Source organism: Peromyscus leucopus, chromosome 3 (assembly GCF_004664715.2).
Source record: "Peromyscus leucopus breed LL Stock chromosome 3, UCI_PerLeu_2.1, whole genome shotgun sequence".
Lineage (NCBI taxonomy): Eukaryota > Metazoa > Chordata > Mammalia > Rodentia > Cricetidae > Peromyscus > Peromyscus leucopus.
In genome coordinates this window covers 9,112,852-9,137,386 of record NC_051065.1, presented here as the reverse complement: position 1 = coordinate 9,137,386, position 24,535 = coordinate 9,112,852, and the positions used below count along the sequence as shown (strand labels likewise).

Below are 24,535 nucleotides of genomic sequence, written 5' to 3'. Positions count from 1 at the left end.
GAAAGACTGAACAATGCCTTCAGATTCATGGCCACCTGATGTAACCACCAAGCAAAAACTCAGTGTGATGTCATTTTTCCTTACTGTGTTCTTAACTGCATTCAGAGTGATCTGAGTTTAAAATGGAACAAACACAATGTTTTCTGTGCCACACACTTCATTTTAAAACTATGTGCAGGGCTACTCAGGAAAGAGTCTTCAGAGTTGGAACAATGACTTTATTTACTCATCTGCCCCAATGTAAACATGGATGCAAAGTTAATTGAACTATGAAGTTGTAAATATGGCTGTGTAACTTGGTTTTCATTCTCTACTGTTACCCAACAGGCCCCTAGCTTCCTTCAGTTTTCAACTGTTAACTCCAATATCATAACTACACACCTGCTACTCAAGTTATGTTGTATTTATGATTACATATTTGGAATACTGATACCCAGCTATCCATCAACCCATCTATTATGTTTCCATAATAAATTCCTTATTTATTCCCAAAGATAGCTCCTTCCTTTATTCCTGTGCCCTTTTTGATATCCTAATAATTCCCTGAACTCCCAGCCAATGACCTTGCTACATGTCTCACAGAAACAATTCCTTCACTGTTCTCTACCATCTCTTTCTTAATGCCTCACACTGCTAAATTATCTTCCAGTGGACATACCATCTCAGAGCATGAGTTCTTATAGCTTATAGTCCCTCCAATTATATGTACCCTTCCCCCTCATGTCCTTGCTCCTATATACAGGCCAACACTGTATAGTTCCCTGCCCTTTGTGAGCCTTGTCTTATCAGTGAATAGTCTTTTTTTGGTCTCCAGTTCCTACCCTACTTCTTTGGCCTGTTTACAGCAAAATTTCCCAAGGAATTGCCTTTCTCTATTACATGTTCTGTTCTTCACACAGTTTATTTTATTTTCATCACCGACTTGACTCACAATAAACACCATGTCATGCACAAAGCCACATCTTTGTCTCTTGTATTTGCTGAGCAGCATTTTCCATGGGTGAATCCTCATACTTCTTCATTTTCCTGTCATTTCCTGGCCCGTCATCTCTTGTACCTTTTTAAACATCACCTGTATTACAGCTGTCTTCTATCTGCATTCTCTCTAGCTATTGTTATCTAAGCCCATGCTTCAGAAGCTATCTCTTGATGAATCAGAGATGCCTGTGTTTAGTGTATACCTCTCTCTTGCCCTCTAAACATATCCAGCTACCATCTTGACACCTTCATGCATCCATAAAACACACAGCTAGATTATTTTCTAGTAGATTTGACCCATGCTAGGGTATGGGTTCCTATACATCTCCCCCCAATACACACAGAATCTTAAGGGACCATTAAAATGAAACAAAGGTTCTACTCCCTTTGTCTGGGAGACTAAATAAATTCAAAAGAACTAGCAAGGGTGTAATAGGTAATGTTTTAAACTTAGCACTATTACACCACCTGGTGACTAAGGGGTTGCTCACACATTTCTTCATTTGATAACTCATATCCTTCCAGAACTGTCTACCACAGAGGGAACAAGAAGTGAACCATCTTAATATGTGATGGTTCTGCCTCAGTTTTCTAGGAAGACCAACAGTTAAGCATCCCTGTTTCCACTAGATGATTATTCTATTGTGTCATGATATATATTGTGTACCCTAATAAAATTTGCCTGAAGATCAGAGAACAGAGCAAGCCACTAGATTAAACATAGAAGCCAGGCAGTGCTGGCACACACCTTTAATCCCAATACTTGGGAGTCACATGCCTTTAATCCCAGCACTGGGAAATCTGAGACAGGAAATGATATGAGTGGGTAGAGAAAAGTATATAAGATGTGAGGAGACAGGAACTAAAGTCTTTTGGCTAAGGAAAGCTTTTCAGGCTGAGGAGTCCTAGAGGTAAGAGGTAGCTCGTTCTCTGTCTCTCTGATCTTTAGGCAAATTTATTAGTGTACACAGTATATCACCACACTATTGAACTGAACTGTTTGTGCCTAGTAAAAGGGAGGAAGCCACTAGGTTAAGGACAATGAACTTACAAGGCTTCTGTTTAGATCCCCATTAATGAAGATCCAGAACGTTCTTGAATAGTTGGTGCAATCTGAGAAGAGTTTTCTGTCAATACGAACTCTCTGTGTCTCTCCTTTGTCCTTTGCTCACCTGTGTTTATTTTGGGTTCCACTGAAGCTCCAGTAATTGTAGAAGGAGCAATGTGAAGTGTGGTGGGAGGAGAAAGAGGAAGTTTTTCTTTTCTTCATGGCTGCTGATACAGGAAGCCCTTGTATTGAAAGCAGTTTCTGTTAGAAGGATCTGACCAAGGAATTCATTTAGCCTCTCTTTGTCTTTTGCCTCCTGTTGATGCTAGCTTTATTGTGGTTTGTTGTTGTTCTTACAAATCTCTGTAGTGTATTTTTCAAGACATCTACCCATCCACCCACCAAGAGCCTTGTATTTCATTCTGGCCCAGACACGTAAAAGTCGAGTGCCTTTAGGCTAGTCATTGTTCCCCACTTCCAGAGCCTTATTTTCTTCTTCTGGGAAATGCAATGGTATGGTTACAAATTTGTTCAGGTTGCTGGCAGCTCTGACTCTCTCTCTTCTGAACCATTGCACATGAAAGTGGCAACTCTTAAGGTGTATATAGGCATTATTCCAGATCTTACCCAAACCACACACCAACCCCATCCTGAATGCTGAAATCCATTGACGGTTACTCTGCAGTTACTATAGCTGATCAAAAATTAACTCAGTGTGTTACTGCAGCCAACAAAGACATAGGCTGATGTTCTCAAGCCTTGAATTAGTACACGAACCTAGCTCCCTCAGGAATTGCTGAAGTGTACAAAAATGTGTGGTAAGCTTGGAAAATGGTTAGGGAAGGCTTTGTCCCTGCCACTTTACTTCCTGGTTTAGATTTTCTCATTTGTACAATGAAAGAATGGATTAGATCATGGGCTCTCAGTCTGCTGAACATGAAAAAAAAATGCTAGAATAAAGCTTCTTGACGTTCACAGAGACCAGTGAACTTAGTTCTACTGGGTCAAGGTGACAGGACCTGTTGTCTGTGTCTCCTAATGTGTGTCTAGGCTTTTGAATCACTGGATGAGGTGATTGTGCAGACTCATTTCTGCTTTGACTTTCTGTGACTCACATCACAAGCATCAGCAAACTTTTTCTATTAAGGGTGAAATAGGAAATAGGTTTAGCTTTGTAAGCTTATGGGTTTATGACAGTACCTCACCCCAACCTTTGTAGACAAAGGTGTGTGTGTGTGTGTGTGTGTGTGTGTGTGTGTGTGTGTGTGTGTGTGTGTGTGCTTCATTTCTCTTTGGTAATTTTTGTATTTTTATTTTATTTTGGTTTTGGTTTGAAAAGAGAAAGAGGGAATATGAAGTTGGGTGGGTAGGGAGGTGGGGGAGAGGAAAGAATATGGTCAAATATATTGTATGAAAATATATCTATTGTTTTAATGAAAAATCTAAAGCAGCAAATCAAAATATGTTACCAAAATTTCAGTAGTTTTTTCTAATATCTAGATTTTTAAATATTATACTGTCTCCAAAGTGTTCTGTCAGTCAGCATTATCCTTTGTATACAGTGAAGATATTTATGTACACATTGTTGACAAAGGACAAGAACGATTTGCTAGTGGTTCTTCCATCTACTAGTAATTATACCCTTAGACCAAGGGTCAGCAGAAATATGGCCAATATGCCATCTTCTGCTCCTTATGCTTATATATTGTCTTGGCCAACTACTCCTGTGCATGAGGCCTGCTTTGGAGTGTGGTAGATTTGAAGAAAACTGATTTTTCCCTTTCCCAGCAGTCATCAATTGCAAATAGTTTCTTGGTCAGGAGTGAGACATTTGTGCTTCTCTCATGCTTGAATTTTTGTCTGGTCTGGACATGTGCAGGTCTTGTGCATGTTGTCAGAGTCTCTGTGAGTTTACATGTGTGTCAGCTTGGTTTTGTCTGGATGACAGTGTTTCCTTGGTGTCATCTGCCACCTCTGATCTTATATCTTGCTGCCTCCCTTTCTTATAGAGCCCACAGCTTTCTCTGATGAGGGCTGATTGGGGTGCTGGTCTATGGGTACAGCAATATGTCATTAGGAGCCATCTTAGTGCTATATTTTTTTAGGTGAATAATAGCAGTAGGCTTTCCTCTATGGCCCAGTGTCAAGTATGGATTCTATCGCATGGAATGGGCCTTAACTCCAACCAAACAATGGTTGGTTAGTCCATAACCCCAGTGCCACTATTGCACCAATGTATCTTGCAGGCAGGTCTCTGTTGCAGTTGTAGGATTTTTAGCTGGATGATACTGCTGATTTTATTTTTTATGTGTATGGCTGTTTTGCCTGCATCTATTCACCACATGCATACCTGATATCTATGGAAGCCAGGAGAGGTGTTAGTTCCCCTGGAACTTGGGTTACACAGTTGCTAGCTGCTCTGTGGATATTGGGAATCAAAACCAAGGTACTCTGGAAGAGCACCCAATGCTCTTTATTACTGAGACATCACTCCATTCTCCTCATAGTCTTTCTAAATTCAGTCATGGCATTTTCGTCTAGTATTGATGAACATTTCAAGCATGGGAAGTAATGTCTCTGTTGCCATGGCTTTTGGAGTGTTTGGTCATTGAAACATAATTTTGTTGTCCTGGCTTCTAAACAATTGAAGTAAATATAGCAAATATTTTTATGAGGTGTTTCCGGATTCCTGAACAGGCTGTGATGATTTCTATAATTAGCAACAAAGGATGAGCAGGAAAATCTAGAGTTGTTTTCATTTGACTGAAATGCTTCCTTCTTAAAGTAGCATTGAGAGGAAGCTATTGAATGACTTTTTGTTATTGCCATCATCATTATCCTGATGCTTAGATTAGTACCTTTAGACATTATTATAAAGATAATGACATTCAGTTTTATGGATCAACTCCTCCTCAAGATATTCAGTAGAAAGTTTTAGCTCTTAATGAAATTAAGTAATGTACCAACATTACTTGAAGTACATGAATCTCAAGCAAACTTCTCACTTCATCTTGGCTGAATTCTAATTTTATAGAATCATATAGAATCTATGTTATGTTAAGTTTTCCTTGCCATAGATAATGAATATATTTAGTGTTTTAGCACCTGGCTCTTATGTTGTCTTTTACCTTCAAAGTATGAGAGCAAAAGGTGCTAATCCCTTGTCTAACCTCATTCTAATTAAACTGTAGCCACAGAGAGACTTTTCCTGTCCTCGGCTGACTTACCTTCCTGGGCAGGGCTGCCCATACTACTTCCCTCTTAACCCTTCTATGCATAGGGAACATAGCTTGATACTGGGGAGTATGTCAGTCTACAGCTCTTATGATAACTGCCTACTCTGAGCCACCTTCCAGCACTATGACTCCGTGGTTCTTATGTATCACATAGAAATGTATAATAGACATTCTTTTTAAAAGAATTAAGTGAATTTTAAAAGTTCCATGAAAGCAAATAGGGGAAACTAAAACTAGTCTGGTATGTTGTAACCCCTGTCTAATCCAATCAGCAGTGTTTACTCTTAGACTGAGAGGCTGAGCTATAAATCCCCAGGCTTGAAGACATACCTTGACATTCTCCCAGTACTCCCATTATCACTGCATAGGAGAGAAAACAATGGCCTTATTCATTAGGAACAAAGATATAAATGGTGCTAAACACTAGATGGTCTGAATATTCCATTATTATAGTAAAACAAGAAATACTGTGAACAGCTACTATAATAGTAGAATGGATTAATCACCAAACCAGGAAATATAAACTTCAGGTCTTCTCGTTTGCATAAGCCCTTTCAGAGACCCTGGAATTAGTCAGATTTCTGTGGCTGTGACAAAATTCCTAATACAAACAGCATGGAAAGATGAGGCATTTGTTTTGGCTCACAGTCTCAGATGTCTCAGTACAGGATAAACTGCCTCTACTTTAGGCCTTTGGTGAGGCAGAATATCATGGCAAAAGGTATATGTGGCAGAGAAGGCTGCTTACCTCATGGAAGCCAAGAAGTTGGAGGAGGGAGTTAGGATGGTAAATATCCCCTCAAGGATGAACCCACAGGGCCCTGCATCTCCCAATTGTGCTTTACCTCCCATTATTTCTACTATGTCCCCAAAACTCCATCATCTTGGGACCAAGACTTTAGCTTTGAGGGACATTTACAATCCAGTTCATAACTACTAGGTTTAGGGAAAGGATGGGTTCAAGAGAGGCATCAGTTGAATCTTCCTTCAGATAGTGAGAGGGTCATTAGCATGACAGGGGCTGCCTCTAGTCTTGGATCTGGAAGTTTTGTTTCCAAGAAGGATGGCCCCCTCCTTTATGGTTTGACATTAACAGCTATTTATTTAATTTGATATGTATAATTTGAATTCTTTTTCTTAAGAAAGATCTACCAAATTGCTTGAGCTTTCCACAAACCTGAGATCCATTTTTATAGAGGATGTGACTCCCTGACAATGAAATCAAGCATACAACGAAATTAAGCATACAGTGAAGCATACAATGGCTTCAACTTTGCTGTAGTTAAAGTTATTTACTATTTGAACATGCCTTTTTTTTTTTTTTCCTGAGTGGAGGGAAGAATATTCTGGCTAATTCAGAGATCTAGCCAGGTTCCAAGTAGAGTCGAGGCTCTCTGTCTCTGATTCACAAATGTTCCTAGGTTGTCTAGAAGAATTGTCTGGGAGACTTAATCCTGTTATGTCATCTTTATTTTGCTGAGCTTTTTCTTGGTTTCTTCCATGCCCCTTAGGATACTGAAGTTTGGTTACAAGACAGGACACTTTTTAGGGAAACACCATAGTATTTAAGGCTTCCAAGTTGCCCTTATTCATGGGTAGCCTCTTTTTGCCTCATATTGTAGGATGAGAAGGCTGTTTACCAGCCATCCTAAGTTCGTCTCAGGTCATACTTTTGCAAAAACACTTTGTCTTCAGTGTTTTAGGCTAGAGATTTTCATTTTTGTAGGACTTGAACTCATGCTTCTGACACCAGAGCCTGAGCTCAAACGGTCAGTTGCTTGGAAGCCATGAACACCTACAGTGATATACCTTACTTGGGCCTTGGCCTTTGAGATCTTAAAAGCCAATGTTCATATGACTGAAAACATCAAACTCTCATTATGTCTTAACTTTGAAAAGCCAAATTTTGAAACTTGAAAGACAATCATTGAATTTTCTGCTTTGGTTCTGATGTGAGTTCTCTTTCTAGAGGCAATCAACATGCTGACAGCCCTGTGGTTCAAAGAATTGGTTAGTGACTGACCAATTCCATTATGGCATTTCAATAGTAATAAAACTGACAGTGTAGAAAGTTCCTGCACCTGCTACTTTATCTGACTGTGAGAAAATGTTCCATGATACTGAATAGAACTACACTTTGCTTTATGTTATGGAGGGTGCTCACTGTTATAGAAATAAAGTGTTTTTGATTAGAGAATAGTCATACTTTGGAGTAATTTTAAGTATCTAGACTGTAAGAAACAAGCTACAAACTTTCACTTTTAACACCTGATAAGTATGTCCCATTTTGCACATTTAATGCTAGATGTTCTGGATTTGTCTTTAATGGTGCCTGTTACTGATGGAGAATGTAAGTTATAGTGCTTGTGCCAAAAAATGTATATTACCTTTCAAAACTACCAAGATTTAGGTATTTATTTGCTTGTATTTACTCATTCATATATTATTCATGTCTTCATTCAAATAGGACCAATTACTATCACTCAAACAGATAGTATATATTGTATGTCAGTGTGTTTCAAAAGTATTGAGTAGAAAGTAATCATAATTATTTAGAGCAGTATTTTTTGTTAAAAATCTTGACTACACTTAAAAGTAGTCAAGTTCATTTATTTCTGTGTACATTATATATACATGTTATTGAATATTGTATTAAAGGATTTATAAGTCAAATTGTTGCATTAATTAATCCTTTTCCTGAGGATATGTGAGCATATCTTTTTATCCCCAACTAGACACTGAAGACAGACAAAAGTAAGATAAAGTCTGACTTGGTAAACAGTGAGTTAGTTTACTGGCCTTACAGTAAACCTAGATGACAGGTTACTTATAGACCATAGGTGAATGTAAAACAATTTCATTACCACAAATTTCAACTCCATCATGGATTATGACCTCATAAAAGCTGCCCCAACAAGTCTTCCTCTTGTTTAACTTCCCACTTCCTTTTTTCCTAAATACTCTAGGGTCTCCCAAGATCATAGGCAGCTGAAAAGGGAGGGTGTTTTAATTAAGGTTTATATTGCTGTGAAGTGACACCATGACCACTGTAACTCTTATAAAGGAAAACATTTAACTGGGCTTGCTTACAGTTCAGAGGTTTAGTCCATTATTATCATGGCAGGACATGGTGGTGTGCAGGTAGACATGGTGCTGGAGAAGAAGCTGAGAAGAGTCCTGCGTCTTAATCCACAGGCAACAGGAAGTGAACAGAACTAGGCATAGCTTGAGCATAGGAGACTTCAAAGCCTGCCCCCAGAGTGACACACTTTCGCCAACAAGGCCACACCAACCTAACAAGGCCACACTTCTTAATAGTGCCACTCCCAATGAGCTTGTGGAGGCCAATTACATTCAAACTACTGCAGAGGGGAAGCAAGAGGGACTGATGGTTGGAATCCCAGGTGAGGGTCCAGGACTCTCCTCTCCTCCCTTCTAGGGAGTGTCAAAAGCTCTATCACAATTACATTGACCTAGCTGTCAGTGTATATTATTCTGCTAATTTTACCATGTGGCCACCAGACCCAAGGATATTTCTACTTTAAGGGGATGGAATAATCATGTTATAGTAGGAATAACTATAGATGCATATTTACTTGAAAATATAACCTTTATATATAGTCACATTTTGCTGATGATGGAAATTTATTTTTAAGTAACTTATTAACAGTATAAAATTTTGACTTCCTGTCTGTGCAATGACTTAAATTTGAGCAGTGTGGACTCATTAAAAATTGACTAAGCATCAAGCATCTATTCATAACTGAGTCGACATATAAAATTGTAGGTAGAGAAAGACAGAACTCTCTGCAGAGGCTTAAAAATATGATACATTTTATTACAACATACTAACTGTACAGTGTTGTTCAGTACTGTCATAAGGGGGATAATATTTCTCTTTGACATCATCTACGTCCTTGAGAATATTTTGGTTATTTGTGTGTGGACTTTGTAACTGAGATTTAAGCAATCTCAAAAATAAACAGGTTTCTACAGAACCCAATTATATAAGTCTTAGTTGATTCTCTGCTTAAGCTTTTAATTATATCTAATTATTTCCTGATACTTCACTGAAAACCCTGACAAATAACCAAGTGCTGGGTGTAACTTGCGTCATAATTTTGAAGTTGTTTTTTTTTTTTTTTTTTAGGCTACACCAAACTCTAAGTATGGTACTGTCTACAGTTCTCAACCAAACAAAAATACTGTTATTTTCATTTCAGATGCGATCTGTGAGCAGAGTCTTTAAGTTTATTGATATACCAAAAGAAGAAAGCGAGTATAACAAGATAACGAAAGGACTACGTCCTGAAGACCCATCTAAAGTTTTAGTTATTGAGAATGAACATGTGAAGAAAACTGATATCTGGCCCTCTGGGGGTGAAATGGTTGTCAAAGACCTCACTGTGAAATATGGGGATGATGGGAATCCCATATTAGAGAACATTTCTTTTTCAATAAGTCCTGGCCAAAGGGTAAGATTTCAACATTACTTGCTTTGTTAGTGAGTTTCAATATGTTCAGTGAGTCCCAACAACCATTGCCATGTTAGTAAAACCCAATAGTAACATAATTATAGAATCAGTATTCTGTATACATAGTTGAATGTGTTGCTGTGGGAAGTCATTATGTTTCTTAGAAAATTTAAATTGCATAGTCCTGAATCTATACAATAGCTTATTATAAATGTGACTGTACTTGAACATGAGTGTTCTTGCTAAATATGTAATTAATTACTGATTTTCCAACTGTAGATGCCATTAAACACGTAATATGTACCAAAAATACAACCATCACTATAAAAGGTAGCAACAAATAGTTTAATCAGCACAGTGTAACTTTATCCATGCCTTAATTAATTTATATGAAACTTTAAACTTGACTTTCGTTGGACAATGTGTAGGTATGTCTTAGTTCTTTGGGCCCCCTACCGACCTCTTTCTCTCAAGTGGTGCATTTAGACCCTGTACATCCAGAGGGGCCGGCATATCACAGTTGTACTTCCAGCTCATTCCTGCTTTTTGTTCTGTACTCTTGATCTTTATTCCTATTTTTATTTTCAATCCTTTTCTTTCTGTTGTGGTTAGTATTTTATGATGCCAAGTCTTTCTCTTTTCTTATCATAGTAATTCTACTTTTGTGAACTTTTAAAGTTTTCTCTAGAGTTGACAATATATATTTACAATGAATCCAGGTCCATTTAAAAATGTGTAATAACATAAGTAGCATCAGTACCTTATCGTCCCAATTTCTCCCTCCTGTGTTTTACATTATTTTAATGCTTTGTTTCATTTATTTACATATTCTACGTGAGCAAATGCATGTTAAAATGTTCCACTAAGAGAAAAGTAAGATTTCTCATTTTGCTGCCACTTCTTTTACTTTCTAAAGTGCTTCCTTTATTCATTGAGGTCCAAGTTTGCAGTCTCTTGTTGATCTAAGTTGCATCTTTCCTCTTCTCTGAAGAAGTTCTCTTAGCAAGATAAGTCTGTTGACAGCACATTGCCTGTAGGTTTGTTTGGTAGCTTCTTATATCACCTACACTGTTGAAAGACAGTGTGACAAGCTACGTAATCCTACGGTGGTGGGTTTTATTTTTCTCTTTCACTCCACTAATTTCCTGATTTTATGGTGTTCATAAAGTTCTAAGTAATTCTTATCAAAAATTTTTTTTTGGTAAATAATGAGTTTTTCCTCTGGGCTTTCTTCAAAAGGTTTTCTTTCGTAATTTTTGTAATTTCAAGATGTTTGCTGTGGTATGGCTCTTTGGCTTTGAACAACATTCTGCATGTTTTTCTCTATGTGTGGAGTAGATGATACTGATTGTGAGGGGTGGGATTCTTGCTGTGTTTGAAATAATCCCCTCAGTCCTTTATTTCTAGCCTCCTGTTTTCCTCCTTCCCTTCCTCCTACCTTTTTTGCCTTCTTTCTTTCTTTGGGATTTACATTATATACATGTTACACTTTTTTCTAGTTTTTCATGTTTCTTGGCTATCCTGTTATTTTTTTCCTGTGGCATTTTTGATGTTGGCTGCTTTTATTGACATCCTCACACTCAAAGGTTCCTTCCTCAGACATATCTAAACTATTGGTGACCTCACCAAGGCATTCTTCATCTTTGTTGGAGCAATTTTTTTGTTAAAGTTTTAGAATTCTTTTGATTCTGTCTTGGAATGACCCCTTTTTACTAATGATCTATCTGTTTCTATATGCTAACTTTCCCATAAAACCCTTATCACATTAATCATAGTTGTTTTCCATTCCTAGTATGTTAATTATGTGTCTTTGTCACATCTGACTTTCTTCTTTCCTAATATTGCTTATTATTTACTTTTTTTTCTTTTTACCATGTTTAGTAATTGTTCTCTTGAAAGCTAGACATATGTGATCTGCTTGGGTAATGAGACTGTAATAATAGGCTGTTAGTAATTGACTGGATTCATGTTAGCATGTAGAGTTCTGTAGCTCTGTGATTACGTCTTAGTAGGTTGGAGAAATTATGCCTTCAGCTGTGAATGTGAAAGTGCCAACAGCTTGTTCACCCCTTTTGATAGTGCAGGAGAGTTAGAGTAGACTGGCACTAAATGTTTCTGTTTCCTAAAGTTAGGCTGGGCTCTGGAAACAAATCTCCAGGAAGTAGATATGATAAAATAGAGTCACTCAAGAGCGGGTCTTAAAAGGAAGATAATGTTCTGGCCTATCTCAGAATAATCCCTCTCTCCTGTGGTTGCTTGAAACCTAAGGGAACTTCCTCTAGTCTTCCAGAGAGGTCACTGGAGGGTGCTGGAGATGGCTTCCCTCTCCATAGTCCACAATTAGCCAGGGCCATTTTTCAGTAGACTTTTGGTACTGGCTCCCTCGAGGTTTCTCCTTGCTGATTTCTGCTTGTCAAGTGTGACTGTATCTGCTTATCTTTCTCTCTAGTTCTAGGGCACAGTCCTTTGCTCTGTGGCTTTACCTCCCTGACAGAAAATCTGCTGTTTAGTCTTTTTAATTAAGGTGGTATGACTTGCCTGGCAGTTGTGGCGCACGCCTTTAATCCCAGCACTCAGTAGGCAGAGGCTGGTGAATCCTCTGAGAGTTCAAGGCTAACCTCATCTACAAAGCAAGTTCCAGGACAGCCAAGGCTGTTATACAGAGAAACCTTGTTTCAAAAAAAAAAAAAAAAAAAAAAAAAAAAAAAAAAAAAAAAAAAAAACCAAAGGAAAAATCAGAGTGATTTATTTCCAAGCTCCACATGAGTAAATGACTTAATCTTACTAGTAGGTCACATTCTTCCTTAGAATTGGAATTGACTTTTAAAACAGCATTCTGAACAGTTGTCTCCAGAATATCAATTCTACAGCCTTGCCTTTAAATTATAAAAGGATGTTTCAAACATATTTCTCATATGCTGAATTGAATGAAGGAATAAATTCAAATATGTTTGAATATTTTTGATATTGCAAAACATTATGCACAGTCAGTTTCAGGCAAATTGCTTATTTAAAAGGCAGTTGAAAATTGTGCTTAAATACTAATCTTTTGATTTTTAATGAATTTAGTGTTCTTAGCTATATGAAAAAGTAAATATTTTGTGTAGAAAAATTATTTAATCTTGGTATTAAAACACTTTGTTTATGAAAGTTACTTCAGGAGAAAATGTTTTGTTTTATTGGCTCTTAATCAAATATCTCACAAAATTTATTTTTTGTTGTTCATTTTCAATGCATGAAGACCATAACAACTAATTTACAAATTTTTCCTTAAAAATACATTTGTGGCTTGGTGCATAGCTGAGTTGGTAGACTGCTTACCTTGCAAACTGACACCCTGGCTTCAGTCCCCAGCAACACACACAAACACAGAAATCTTTTTTCCTTTTTAATTTCAAACTTTTCCTTAAAAGCATTTGATTATTTTAATCTAAATTTTTAACAGCCAGATTACTTTTCTGAAGTGGATTCAAATTCAATCAATCTGTCTGTCTGTGTCTGTTTGTCTGTCTGTCCATCCGTCCGTCCATCATCTATCTCTCTATCTCCATCTATCTATCTATCTATCTATCTGTCTGTCTGTCTGTCTGTCTGTCTGTCTGTCTGTCTGTCTATCCATCTATCATCTATATCTATCTATCTATCTATCTATCTATCTATCTATCTATCTATCTATCTATCTATCTACCTACCTACCTACCATCTATCTATCTAAGTGTCTCACATGGGCCCCTATATTCACACAAAATACAGGGGTTTTAATTGTGAGTTAGATCTGCCCTAATAGATAAATCTGTACTTACCAAATTCTTCAGCTAGCACATTGCATTATATTATAGTACTGAATAGTCCTGTAATTAGATGTTTAATCCTTCTTAGGGATCTATTCCTTTAGGATCTCTTTTGATAACTTTAGCTGCTGTCTCCATTTGTAGTCTATTCAAAATACTGCAGTACAAAAAAATTGTTCATTAGAATATCTGTGTTCTGATCAAATCAACACACCTAAATATGTGTTTGATTTGTTAAGCATACACCTCATTCTGTCTTTATGAAATCTGGAGTGAAGCTGCTGAGTCAGTCAATCATTTGAGTAGCCCATGTGTCTTACTAATACGAAACAGGGTCTCAGTTATAATCACCTGTGAATCTACATTGCATTTGACTGGCTGTCTTGGTTTCTGTAGACCACAAAGAAATGAGATAATTACAGTGCATTTCCCTCTGCCTCCTGTTAAGTGCAGGTACAGTGCTTTAAAGGGACCGCACCACAACTGCCGTACTCATAACACAGTGCAACTCCTGTTAATACTCAGTTCAGAACTGCTTAGCTTTCCACATCATAGTTTGATTTATCTTGATCCAAAATTTCCAGAGATGAGATACATTGAAGTTACTAAAAAACATTGAATTGAGCTTAGGATACGTCTTAAGAGCTTATTTGCAGGGAGTACTCTTACAAATAAGATAATTATTATGTGACAATTATTCAACAAGATGACTTTGTTAGGGTATAAACTAATTAGGCTCCTTGCTGTTGAAAAACTGGTCAGACATAATACATGTCAGCACTTTGACGTGAGGAAACCAGAGCAATAGCTGGAGAGTTTAAAGCTAAAGAAAATATTTATTAATTGCCTCTCAGCCCAGTATTATCCCAACATAAGAACTGAGTCATTTGAATTATCTGAATATTTCAGTATTTCCTTTTGGAAGAAATGCAGCATGGTCATTTACCCTACTAGGGATTTGTACTTCAAAGTTCTTTCTACCAAATATCACTTTCATTTGTTGAATTTCACTTTCTTTTTTTTTCTCCTGTATATCACCTGCACTGATACATTCTGATTTCTTATGTAATGCTTCACTGCAGTGTTGGAAAAATTAGAACATATGGCGAATATGTACATGTACATGTTCAACATGGGCTAGTGCAGAAATAGAAACGTACACATGGAATTCCTCAAAGTTTTAAAATTAAGATTTGATCTAGTAATTGAACGAAATTAAATAAGTCTATTATTTATTTGTAAGGTCAAATAAATATATATCCGCTCATTCATTGGCTCATCTATCTGTCTTAGCCAACCCTAGTCTTTATTGAGCACCTTTTGTAAACCAAGGGCATATTGGTCCATTATTCATCCACTCTTGCATCCATCCATTTTTTCATCCTTTATCCTCCAAACTAATTATCCCTCGTTCAGTTCAAGTAAGTATTTATTGAGGATCTTGTGTAAGCCCACATTATCCCTGATGGAGAAACAGAAAAACAAGGTAAATTATGCAACCTTTGTTGAATATATATTTTTTATATAAACACAAGGAATAGAGAACATAAATAATTGCCAACTTCTGCATAATATTTGCTTGGTCATATTTTCCCAAGAAAAGAGATTTATAAAAATTACCTTACAGAGTTCTTCTGTTGCTTAGGAAGGCAGTGATTATTGTTATTACTCTTTACCAGCTTATCACAAAGGCCTACATTGTTACCAAGTTACTAATAAATACCTTGTAAGTTACTTTTATTATTTTCATTTATTGAGCCCCATGCCATGGTTTGGGTTTATAAGTTATTACTAGCCTATGATGAAATAAGTATAGGATCTGCAAATAATTAGAAGTTCATTTTATAATATATTTAAAGTACTAATTTGCAGTGAATTTATGTAAAGAGCACTTTTATAGATGACACTTTCTCTCTAAAGAGGTCAGATCATAAGAAATGAAGGGGCGATGTGAACAGGATGAAACACATTTTAAGTGCTGCAGATATTCAGCAGGTTTTTCTTTGGTCAGTTAATGATCTTAGGGAGCCAAGCCTCTATCAGAACAAAGTGTGTGAGCTTTGAGGGCTGCCTAGACTGCTGATCTCCTCATGTAATTGGAGGAAGCCTTGATCCAATGCTGTCCTCATGTAGCCTTGGTCTTTGGATAGTGAGAATAGTTTCTTTAATAGTAGTTTCTTTAATAATAGTTCCTTTTTAGCGTCTTGAAGTTCCCTTCTTGCCACTAGGGTCATATAGTAGCACTTGATTTGAACATTGCCAGAGCTAAGCTATATTGAAACCTCAGATCAACCTGTATTCTATGAGAATATATACTTTCCTGAACATATTTTATCTTTATCTTATTTTATCATCAGGTCTAAACTTGACACTGTTTAATTTCTTAGGGGCAGAATCTTTCTTCCCCCTTTCAATGCTGGGGCCCAAGCCCAGGGCCTTGTACATGCTAGAAAGTGTGGCTCCACTAATGAGCCACACTCCCTTGTCCGGGGGCAATAAATAAATGTTAGGCCTGTTTTGAGTCAGTTTTCAAGTTTTTATCCATGTTCAAAAGTACATCTTAGCTGTAGGTCCCTGGTTTTAGTTTGAGCTCATCTGTAGAGTTGATGTACATCTAGATAGGCTATTTTCACCTTTTCTTGATGTAAAAAATGGGCACTTTCCACCTTGTTCTCATCAGTGGCCAATGAAGCCAGCATCAGGAATACAATCCCTGATGGCCAGTTTCTGATTTCTGTTCCTGATTATTTTTCCTGTATTGCTAATGATGAGAACTGGGAGTGTGTAAAAGGTTTAAATGACTGGGTAGCAAGAGAAACAGTCCTGCTGGTTTTAATTGAGGAGCAGTCCTGAGTGGAATCTGCAGTGTGCTTTCCTTATCTCAGGAGTAACCCCATCACTTACACCTTAGGTGGGCCTCTTAGGAAGAACTGGCTCAGGGAAGAGTACTCTGCTGTCAGCGTTTTTACGCTTGTTGAACGTTCAAGGCGATATACAGATCGATGGTGTCTCATGGAACTCCATGACCTTACAGGAATGGAGGAAAGCTTTTGGAGTAATTCCACAGGTGAGCACAAAATTGTAAAAACACAACATTTTTATCATTGTTTGATGTACTTAAGAAATTCTTATCACTCTGCAAAATATATTTGGTGGGTTCTGCTATCTCTCCTGCTGTGGAAGAAAAATGTACAGTAAGGCATAAAAAAACCTCCCAATGTTTGGAATTCTGTGTGATGTATATTTGTTGAAATGTTTTGGTAGTGCTTTTATTTTTTTCCTAAAGCACAGTCTGTAGCAGCAGCCTGGGGTGTTGTTATGACTGGTTTCATAGTCCTGTGTCAGTGGTCAGAGCTCCAAGTGAGCAATAGCAGCCCATGGGTAAATGCTTGGCAAGATGTGAAAAATGCTTCTGAAATCACGAGCTCTTGACATGACACAGTGGAAATGGAAATCAAAAGTGAAGTGATTGTCCTTTGGAGTTGGAATAGGAAGAACTATGTCAGATTAATCTATAGCCTGTAAATTTCCACCCTTGATTTGGGTCATACAGGGTCTTTCCTCTCACTGTACAGTGCCGTTCTGTGTGTGTGTTACTGCACAAGCTGACATCCTTCCTGTACAGAAGAGAACAGCAACATTTGCCAAAGTGCCCCAAATGCAAACCAAGAGATCTTTACTGAGACCAAAGCCAGAAGACATTGGCAGTGTTGGGGCTGCTGTTTGCCCTTTCTCCAATACTTTTCCTCCTTTTGTTCTGCTAAGCACAGAACCCACTCCACTAAGACGGTTCTTTTAAGCACCCCTGTACTTTTAACACAAAATTAGCATGCCAGAAGCATCACCAGGTAGACCAACTGCAAATCTAGACCAAGAAAATGCTTGTATTCTTGACAAATGATCTTCCCAAAACATTTGCTCCTTTCACGTGGTGAGGCACTAAATATTGTAACTGCCAAACTGATGCTTTCAATTCATTTCTATAGTTTGCTGTTTCTCCAGAAGCTACATCCTGGCTGGCGTTGTGGAAACATCATTTTTTCCTTAAAAAGACAAAAGGGATTGTCAGACTGTCTAAAGATAAAGAAACATTAGGCAGGCAGGTTTCCTGAGGTGATAGAATTAGGCAAGTAAAAATGCTGAGAACAGTGGAGGCCAGTGTGGTTGTCAGAGAAGCATTGCCATGGAGTTTCCCTAAATCTTCTGCTCCCAGTTCTAAAGAACGCAGTGACATCTTTGCCTCTGTTGTCCCTGTTCACACACAGCTACCCACTAGAAAAGCCAACTCTTAAAGGTCACTCCTCTTGCCCTTCATTGTGCCTGGCACACAATAGAAGGGCTCTCTACTCCTTGCTAGTTCTGCTTAGGAAGTTACAGAAACAAGACCCAGAAGACAACAGAATGGGCTGGAGTTAGGGAAAATTGTCTTGCCTTTCTGCGTAAGTGAATCTTCAGACTTGCCTGTTTTCATTTCTGCTCTTTTAGAGCATCAAGGTTTACATAAAACATGGGAAAATGTACTCAGAGGCTCCTCCAGAAATGCTGATGAGGACCATAGAGTAGTTTTGCTCAGTGTCTCAAGGACATCTGCCCGCATGGTTAACATTGTCTCAATGACACATTTTGAACATCATGGAAATACCTAAGAAAGAGAAGAGGACAACGTCCTCACATACTTGACATCTAAACTAAGGGCTACTTTACTTTTCCTAACATGCTTTTCCTTTCCTGGAGTTTGATTTTTAGACAGACACAAAGAATCAAGAGAGTACTGAATATCCAAGGAGAACTAATTTTGTTTGCTTTTACATTTTTTCCTTTCTCCTGTGACTCTTCTTACAAGGGCATGCTTCTGAAGATCACTCTACTCTGAGCTAGTGTAATACACTAGACTCATTGGCCACTGGTTTTCGGACACGTGAAAAACATCCCCTCTCTCATACAAGGGATCCTGAAGCATTAGCTGTGGAGTCCCAAGATGCAGTGGTTAGAGTAGTTCCTGGCAGGTGTTTTGTTTTTGTTTGTTTGGTTTGTTGTCACAGTTTAGCATCTAGAAAGCAATCTCAGAATACCTGCTGCCCAGAAGACAGACTGTCACGTACATTCCAAAGCAGAACCTCTTCCATTTGTTCTATTTTGGCTCTGAGTTTCGAGTCAAGAAGAGAAGACACTGAAGCTCATAGTTGGCATCTCATTGGCTTAAACAATTAGAATACCAAGATGAAAATGTTCACGAACTGTGGACCTTGTTAAGCAGGAAGATTAGTGAAAAACCGTTATTTTAAAGCTGCAGTTACAAATTTGGAAGACTGGAAGTTCTTCTGAGTAAATGACGAGAACTTTTATTTTTTGTTTTCATTTATTTTTATTGTACATGGTATGTGTATGAGAGGAAAGGAGAATGTGTGGCTATATATACGATTTGAAACACTTGCAGAGGTCAGAGCACAACTTTCAGGATCTGTTCTCTCCTCCCACTGTGGAATGTGGAATTTGGATTCAGGTCATGAGGCTTGTATGGGAAATGTTTTTATCCGCTGAGCCATCTCACTGGCTTCTTTTCTTAATGGTTTGAAAATACCCAACATCCACCCATCATTCTTACTACAGACAGAGTGGGGCAATCTTTCACTTTGGAAGTTATCAGATAGCATGTGTGGATATAAACAATGAAATTGCTAGGGCAACAGGTGACAGCTTAAAATTTGCCATATAAAATTACTAAACTTTGTGCTTGTAGCTATATTACAGACTTTTTAGTTATATCAAATGTAGAGATACCACTTGTCCTTGTTATGCCCCGAGTTCCATTCCAGCCTGTAAACTTCTAATGAGAAACTCAGAATGATGCTCATTGTCCTATGACGGGGATTAAAGAAACAACTGAGACCAAAGGGAGAAACTGAGGTTTGGGCCGGTGTGTGGACAGTGACAAATGAGCAGACCCAAAGCTGCTGTCGCTGCCTCCTTCCCTGCTGTTTGTCTTGTCTTTCTTTCCTTGTTTTCTGTCTGCAGCAAACATGTAACTGTTTCCTAGTCAGACTTTAGTAATTGAGGATTTTTTTCTCCAATGCAAATGCTCTGCTTTTACTGTCCACACCCAGATGGGGTCTCAAACCTTGTTTATGACTTTCTCCTTGTACTTCTGATAGGTCTTATTTTCAAATTATCTGCATGTTCATTTAAGTAATGCTTAGAATTTGAACACATTGTAGATATTCTAGTTAAAATGCAAGATTTAAACACAATGATCAAAAAATTTGTAGCAAAATTACAAAAAGAATGATAGAAATACTAAATAAAATAATTTTCTTCTGAAATTTTCCCTCTGTATAAGATGTGTAACTTAATACCTTGCATGAGTGGAATTCAGAATATATTGTTCTATGCTGAATCACTAACTGCTGCTGTCTCACATTTGTGGCTCTGTCAGCGTTTGGGCTCTAATCTGTATAATCTTAGGCCACTTGTTTTATTTCTCTGTGTCATAGTCTCCTTATTTGTAAAATGAGTATAGTGATAATAATTCCTTGTACTTTTGTGAGAACCAAATGAAAAGTGTTTAGATTCCTCCTATCCACATTGCTTTAGCATTATTCTGTATGTGATGGCTATTATTATCATTTGTAATTCTATAAAGAAAATAGTCATGCCTCCTTTGTCTGTTATTGGACTGAGGTATGTTCTATAAGTATGAATAAATGAGTGTAGACAGTTTCACAAAGAAAGTTGTAAAGAACACACATCAGAAAGTATCATAAAGTTTATAGGTTTAGAAAGATTGTGTACATGGGGTTCTAGGCAGGGAGACTCTGAACAAGACAGGTCAATATGAAGAGAAAAAAAGGAAGTGTCAGAGGCAATCACAGATTAGGGAGTATTAGGAAAAGTCATGGCATGGTCTAGCAGCTAGGGACTGATTCTCCTGGAGTAAGGAAGGGCCTGGAGAAGGTATATTGAGCATTGGTACATACATGATGGACCCTCAGATGATCACACTGTGATGTGATTAATTAGAACTTACTGATATAGATAGTTAGACACAGTGTAGAATTCAAGGGAGGGTATAAAATAACTGATATGTCCTATTTTCAAATAAATACAACACAATTTAGCTATTTCTGAGCCTAAAATTCAAAACCTTTGATTATATACTTTAATTAGAAAAAAACATTTTTTTTCTGTGTCTGGGTTACCTCATTCAGGATGATTTTTTTCTAGCTCCATCCATTTGACTGCAAACCTCATGATATCATTGTTTTTCTCTGCTGAGTAGTACTCCATTGTATATATGTACCACATTTTATTTATCCATTCTTCCGGTGAAGGGCGTCTAGGTTGTTTCCAGCTTCTGGCTATTACAAATAATGCTATGAACATAGTTGAGCATGTGTCCTTGTGGTATGATTGAGCATTCCTTGGGTACACACCCAAGAGTGGTATAGCTGGGTCTTGAGGGAGGTTGATTCCCAATTTTCTAAGAAAGCACCATATTGATTTCCAAAGTGGCTGTACAAGTTTGCATTCCCACCAACAGTGGAGGAGTGTTCCCCTTGTTCACATCCTCTCCAACATAGGCTGTCTTCAGTGTTTTTGATCTTAGCCATACTGACAGGTGTAAGATGGTATCTCAGAGTCATTTTGATTTGCATTTCCCTGATGACTAAGGATGTTGAACAATTCCTTAAATGTCTTTCAGCCATTTGAGCTTCTTCTCTTGAGAATTCTCTGTTTAGCTCTATAGCCCATTTTTTAATTGGACTGTTGGGTATTTTGACGTCTAATTTCTTGAGTTCTTTATATGTTCTGGGTATCATCCCTCTGTCAGATGTGGGGTTGGTGAAGATCTTTTCCCATTCTGTAGGCTGTCATTTTGTCTCGTTGACTGTGTCTTTTGCCCTACAAAAGCTTTTCAGTTTCAAGAGGTCCCATTTATTAATTGGTACGTACTCACTCTTAAGTGGATACTAGATATAAAGCAAAGGATAACCAGACTGCAGCTCACAACTCCAGGGAGGCTACCTAGTAAAGAGGACCCTAAGAAAGACACAGGGATTCCCCAATGACAGAGAAATGGATGAGATCTACATGAGCAAACTGGGGGTGGGGAGGTAATGGAGAGCAAGTGTTGGGAGAAAGAGAGCTTAGGGGAACGGGAGGTACCAGCTGGATCAAGAGCAGAGTGGGAAAATGGGGAGGGAGATACTATGATAAATGAAGACCCCGTGGGAATAGGAAGAAGTAGAGTGCTAGAGAGGTCCCCAGGAATCCACAAAGATTCCTCCACTATAGACTACTGGCAATGGTCAATAGGGTGCCTGAGCTGACCTGCTCTGGTGATCAGATGGCCAAATACCCTGGCTGTCATGATAGAACTCTCATCCAGTATCTGATGGAAGTGGATGCAGAGATCCATGGCTGAGCCCAGGTGGAGCTCCAGGAGTCCAATTGGCAAGAGAGAGAGGAGGGATTGTATGAGCAAGAGATATTGAGACTATGATTGGAAAAAGCACAGGGACAAATAGCCAAACTAGTGGAAACACATGGACTGTGAACCAATGGCTGAAAAGCCCCCATGGAACTGGAGCAGGCCCTCTGGATAAGTGAGACAGCTGATTAGTTTGAACTGTTTGGAAGGCCCCCAGGCAGTGGAGCCGGGACCTGTCCTTGATGCGTGGGCTGTTTTTTGGAGCCTGGGGCCTATGCTGGGACACTTTGCTCAGCCTTGGTATGAGGAGGAGGGGACTGGACCTGCCCCAACTGAGTCTACCAGGCTGGGCTGACTCCTCATGGGAGACCTGGCCTTGGAGGGGGTGGGAATGGGGGGGTGGATTAGGAGGGAGGACTGAGGGTGGGAGAAGGGAGGACGGGGGAATCTGTGGCCAATATGTGAAATTAAGTTAGTTATAAAATAAAAATATTTAATAAAAAGGAAAGAAAAACATTTTATCTGTCTTTAAAAAGGTTTATACTAAAACTTTGTAGTATAGAAAATGTTAAGACTCACTGAATGGATTTCCAGGAAATTATACTTCCACTATCTTATATGCATTTTTCTATATTTAAATAAATGGCATACACACTGATTGTATGACAATCTATATTTGTTACAAACTGTTAATAGTTCTGAATAGAAATATATTCTTCATAATTTTTTAGCTGATGGATATTCTTTATAGCAAAACAATGATTAATTTTAAGCATTCTAATGCAACTGAGAATCGTGATGGTTCTTCCTAGATGGGTTTTTACTGTACAGAAGCTGCTACAGAAATGATAAGAAACTTCAACTACCACATTAATATCGCCAAGCATTTGGGCCACATTCACTTCTCCCATTATTTACTTTATATTAAATTCAGTCGTCACATAAGCTGAATTGCCCTTTTGTTTTAGTTTGACATCTAGTACTAAAGCATAGTGTCTATTACAATGGTAGACCAGCCATGAGAAGTCCATGTAGGTTCAGCTGCTTCCCCCGAGTTGAGGAATGCAGGAGTCAGTTTCAGGGAAGAGATTAGTCATGGGGTGAACAATGGCGATCTCTTTATTCTGCCTGGAGTCTCACGAATTGCCCTTTATACCATACATGACATTAAATAAATATCAAATATTTGCTTGCCCTAACTTTCTCATTAGTGAGTAGTTTCTTACAAGACCAGTAGGGGATCCCTGTGATTGAAAGTTCCAGGTGCATTTCTTTGGTGCATGGATCTGAGAGTGCCATGTTGGCCAAACCATACCACTTCCCAGGGCTGTGACTGTTGAACCTGTAAACCAGAGAGAAGGAGCTTAGGTTGAGCTCCAGGGACCTTTCAGTTATACAGAGGGGTTTGTGGGGTGTTCAAACCATTTAGGAAACATAAGCAAGACATCTGCTGGCACCGCGAGAGCGAGCGAGCGACTGCCAGGTTCTCTTTGAATTACAGGAATGGAATGTCTGATTGATTGCATACAATTGAATTCTAACCGAACCAGTTTGTCCAGTCAATTTTTCTTTAAAATTGAATGTGTAGTTCATTACCTTTCACTAGACAAGAAATTATGAACAAAAGGCTTGCCAGATTTCTGAATTGTAATAAATCTACCACAGCTAAAGCTTTTAGATTCCTAAAAGAAAACTTCCTTCCTTCATAACTTTGAATGTGTATGTTTAAAATAAATTAATTAAAATGTCATAAATTTAATAAGCTAAATGTATATTATAGACTATTATGAATAAAAATTCAGCATTGTATTTCTGAAGCAGCTATGATGAATCTTCCCAGGTTCAATGGGTTGCTAGTGTTAGACTTTAAGGAACTGGGATACTTGCAGGTTGGGTCACATTTAGTAGATATCTCTCTCTCTCTCTCTCTCTCTCTCTCTCTTTCTCTGTCACACACACATTCTTTCTGTCACACACACACACACACACACACACACACCTTTATTAGCCAGACAGTAGCTGATAGAAGTTTACCTTCACAATTGAAGAAAAGTAACATTTACTCTGATTGTGATTATTTTGTACTTTTACTTCTCCATATGAGCACACTCATTCAGGCAACATCTTTTGAACTTATACAAAGCTAGTGTCTACAATAGAAAGTAAAGACATGGTCTTCAGGAGAGAAGAACACTGAAAACCAAGCATTCATAGATGTGTACATAATCATAATTGTTTTCTTTGAGACATGCAACCTGTGTTGGCCTCTGGCTTCCCATGTAATGAAGGTAACCTCGAAACCTTTATCTTCTTGTTTTCTACCTTCTGAGTATTGGAATTATGGGCACTTGTAACTGTGCCCAGTTTATGTGCTTGTGGGATCAGACCCAAGCCTCTTGCAAATTAAGTAAGCATTTTTACCAGCTGAGCAACATCTCCAGCACCTAAGCTTAGCATTATTTAAGGAATGAAAATATACAAAATAATTGGGGGAGCTAATTTGGTTTGATGATAATGAACAGTGCCCCTAGGAAATGAAATTTGATTTGAAAATGAAAACTGGAGCTTGCCATGTGAAG

At 38.1% G+C, this 24,535-nt stretch overlaps 1 protein-coding gene across 1 annotated transcript in view; it reads left to right on the top strand.

Moving 5' to 3' along the window:
• Cftr (CF transmembrane conductance regulator) overlaps positions 1-24,535 on the top strand; it is a 147,119-nt gene that overhangs the window by 111,450 nt on the left and 11,134 nt on the right. The window contains 2 exon segments of the mRNA XM_028871755.2: positions 9,486-9,737; positions 16,440-16,595. Coding sequence (XP_028727588.1) covers positions 9,486-9,737; positions 16,440-16,595 — 408 coding nt within the window.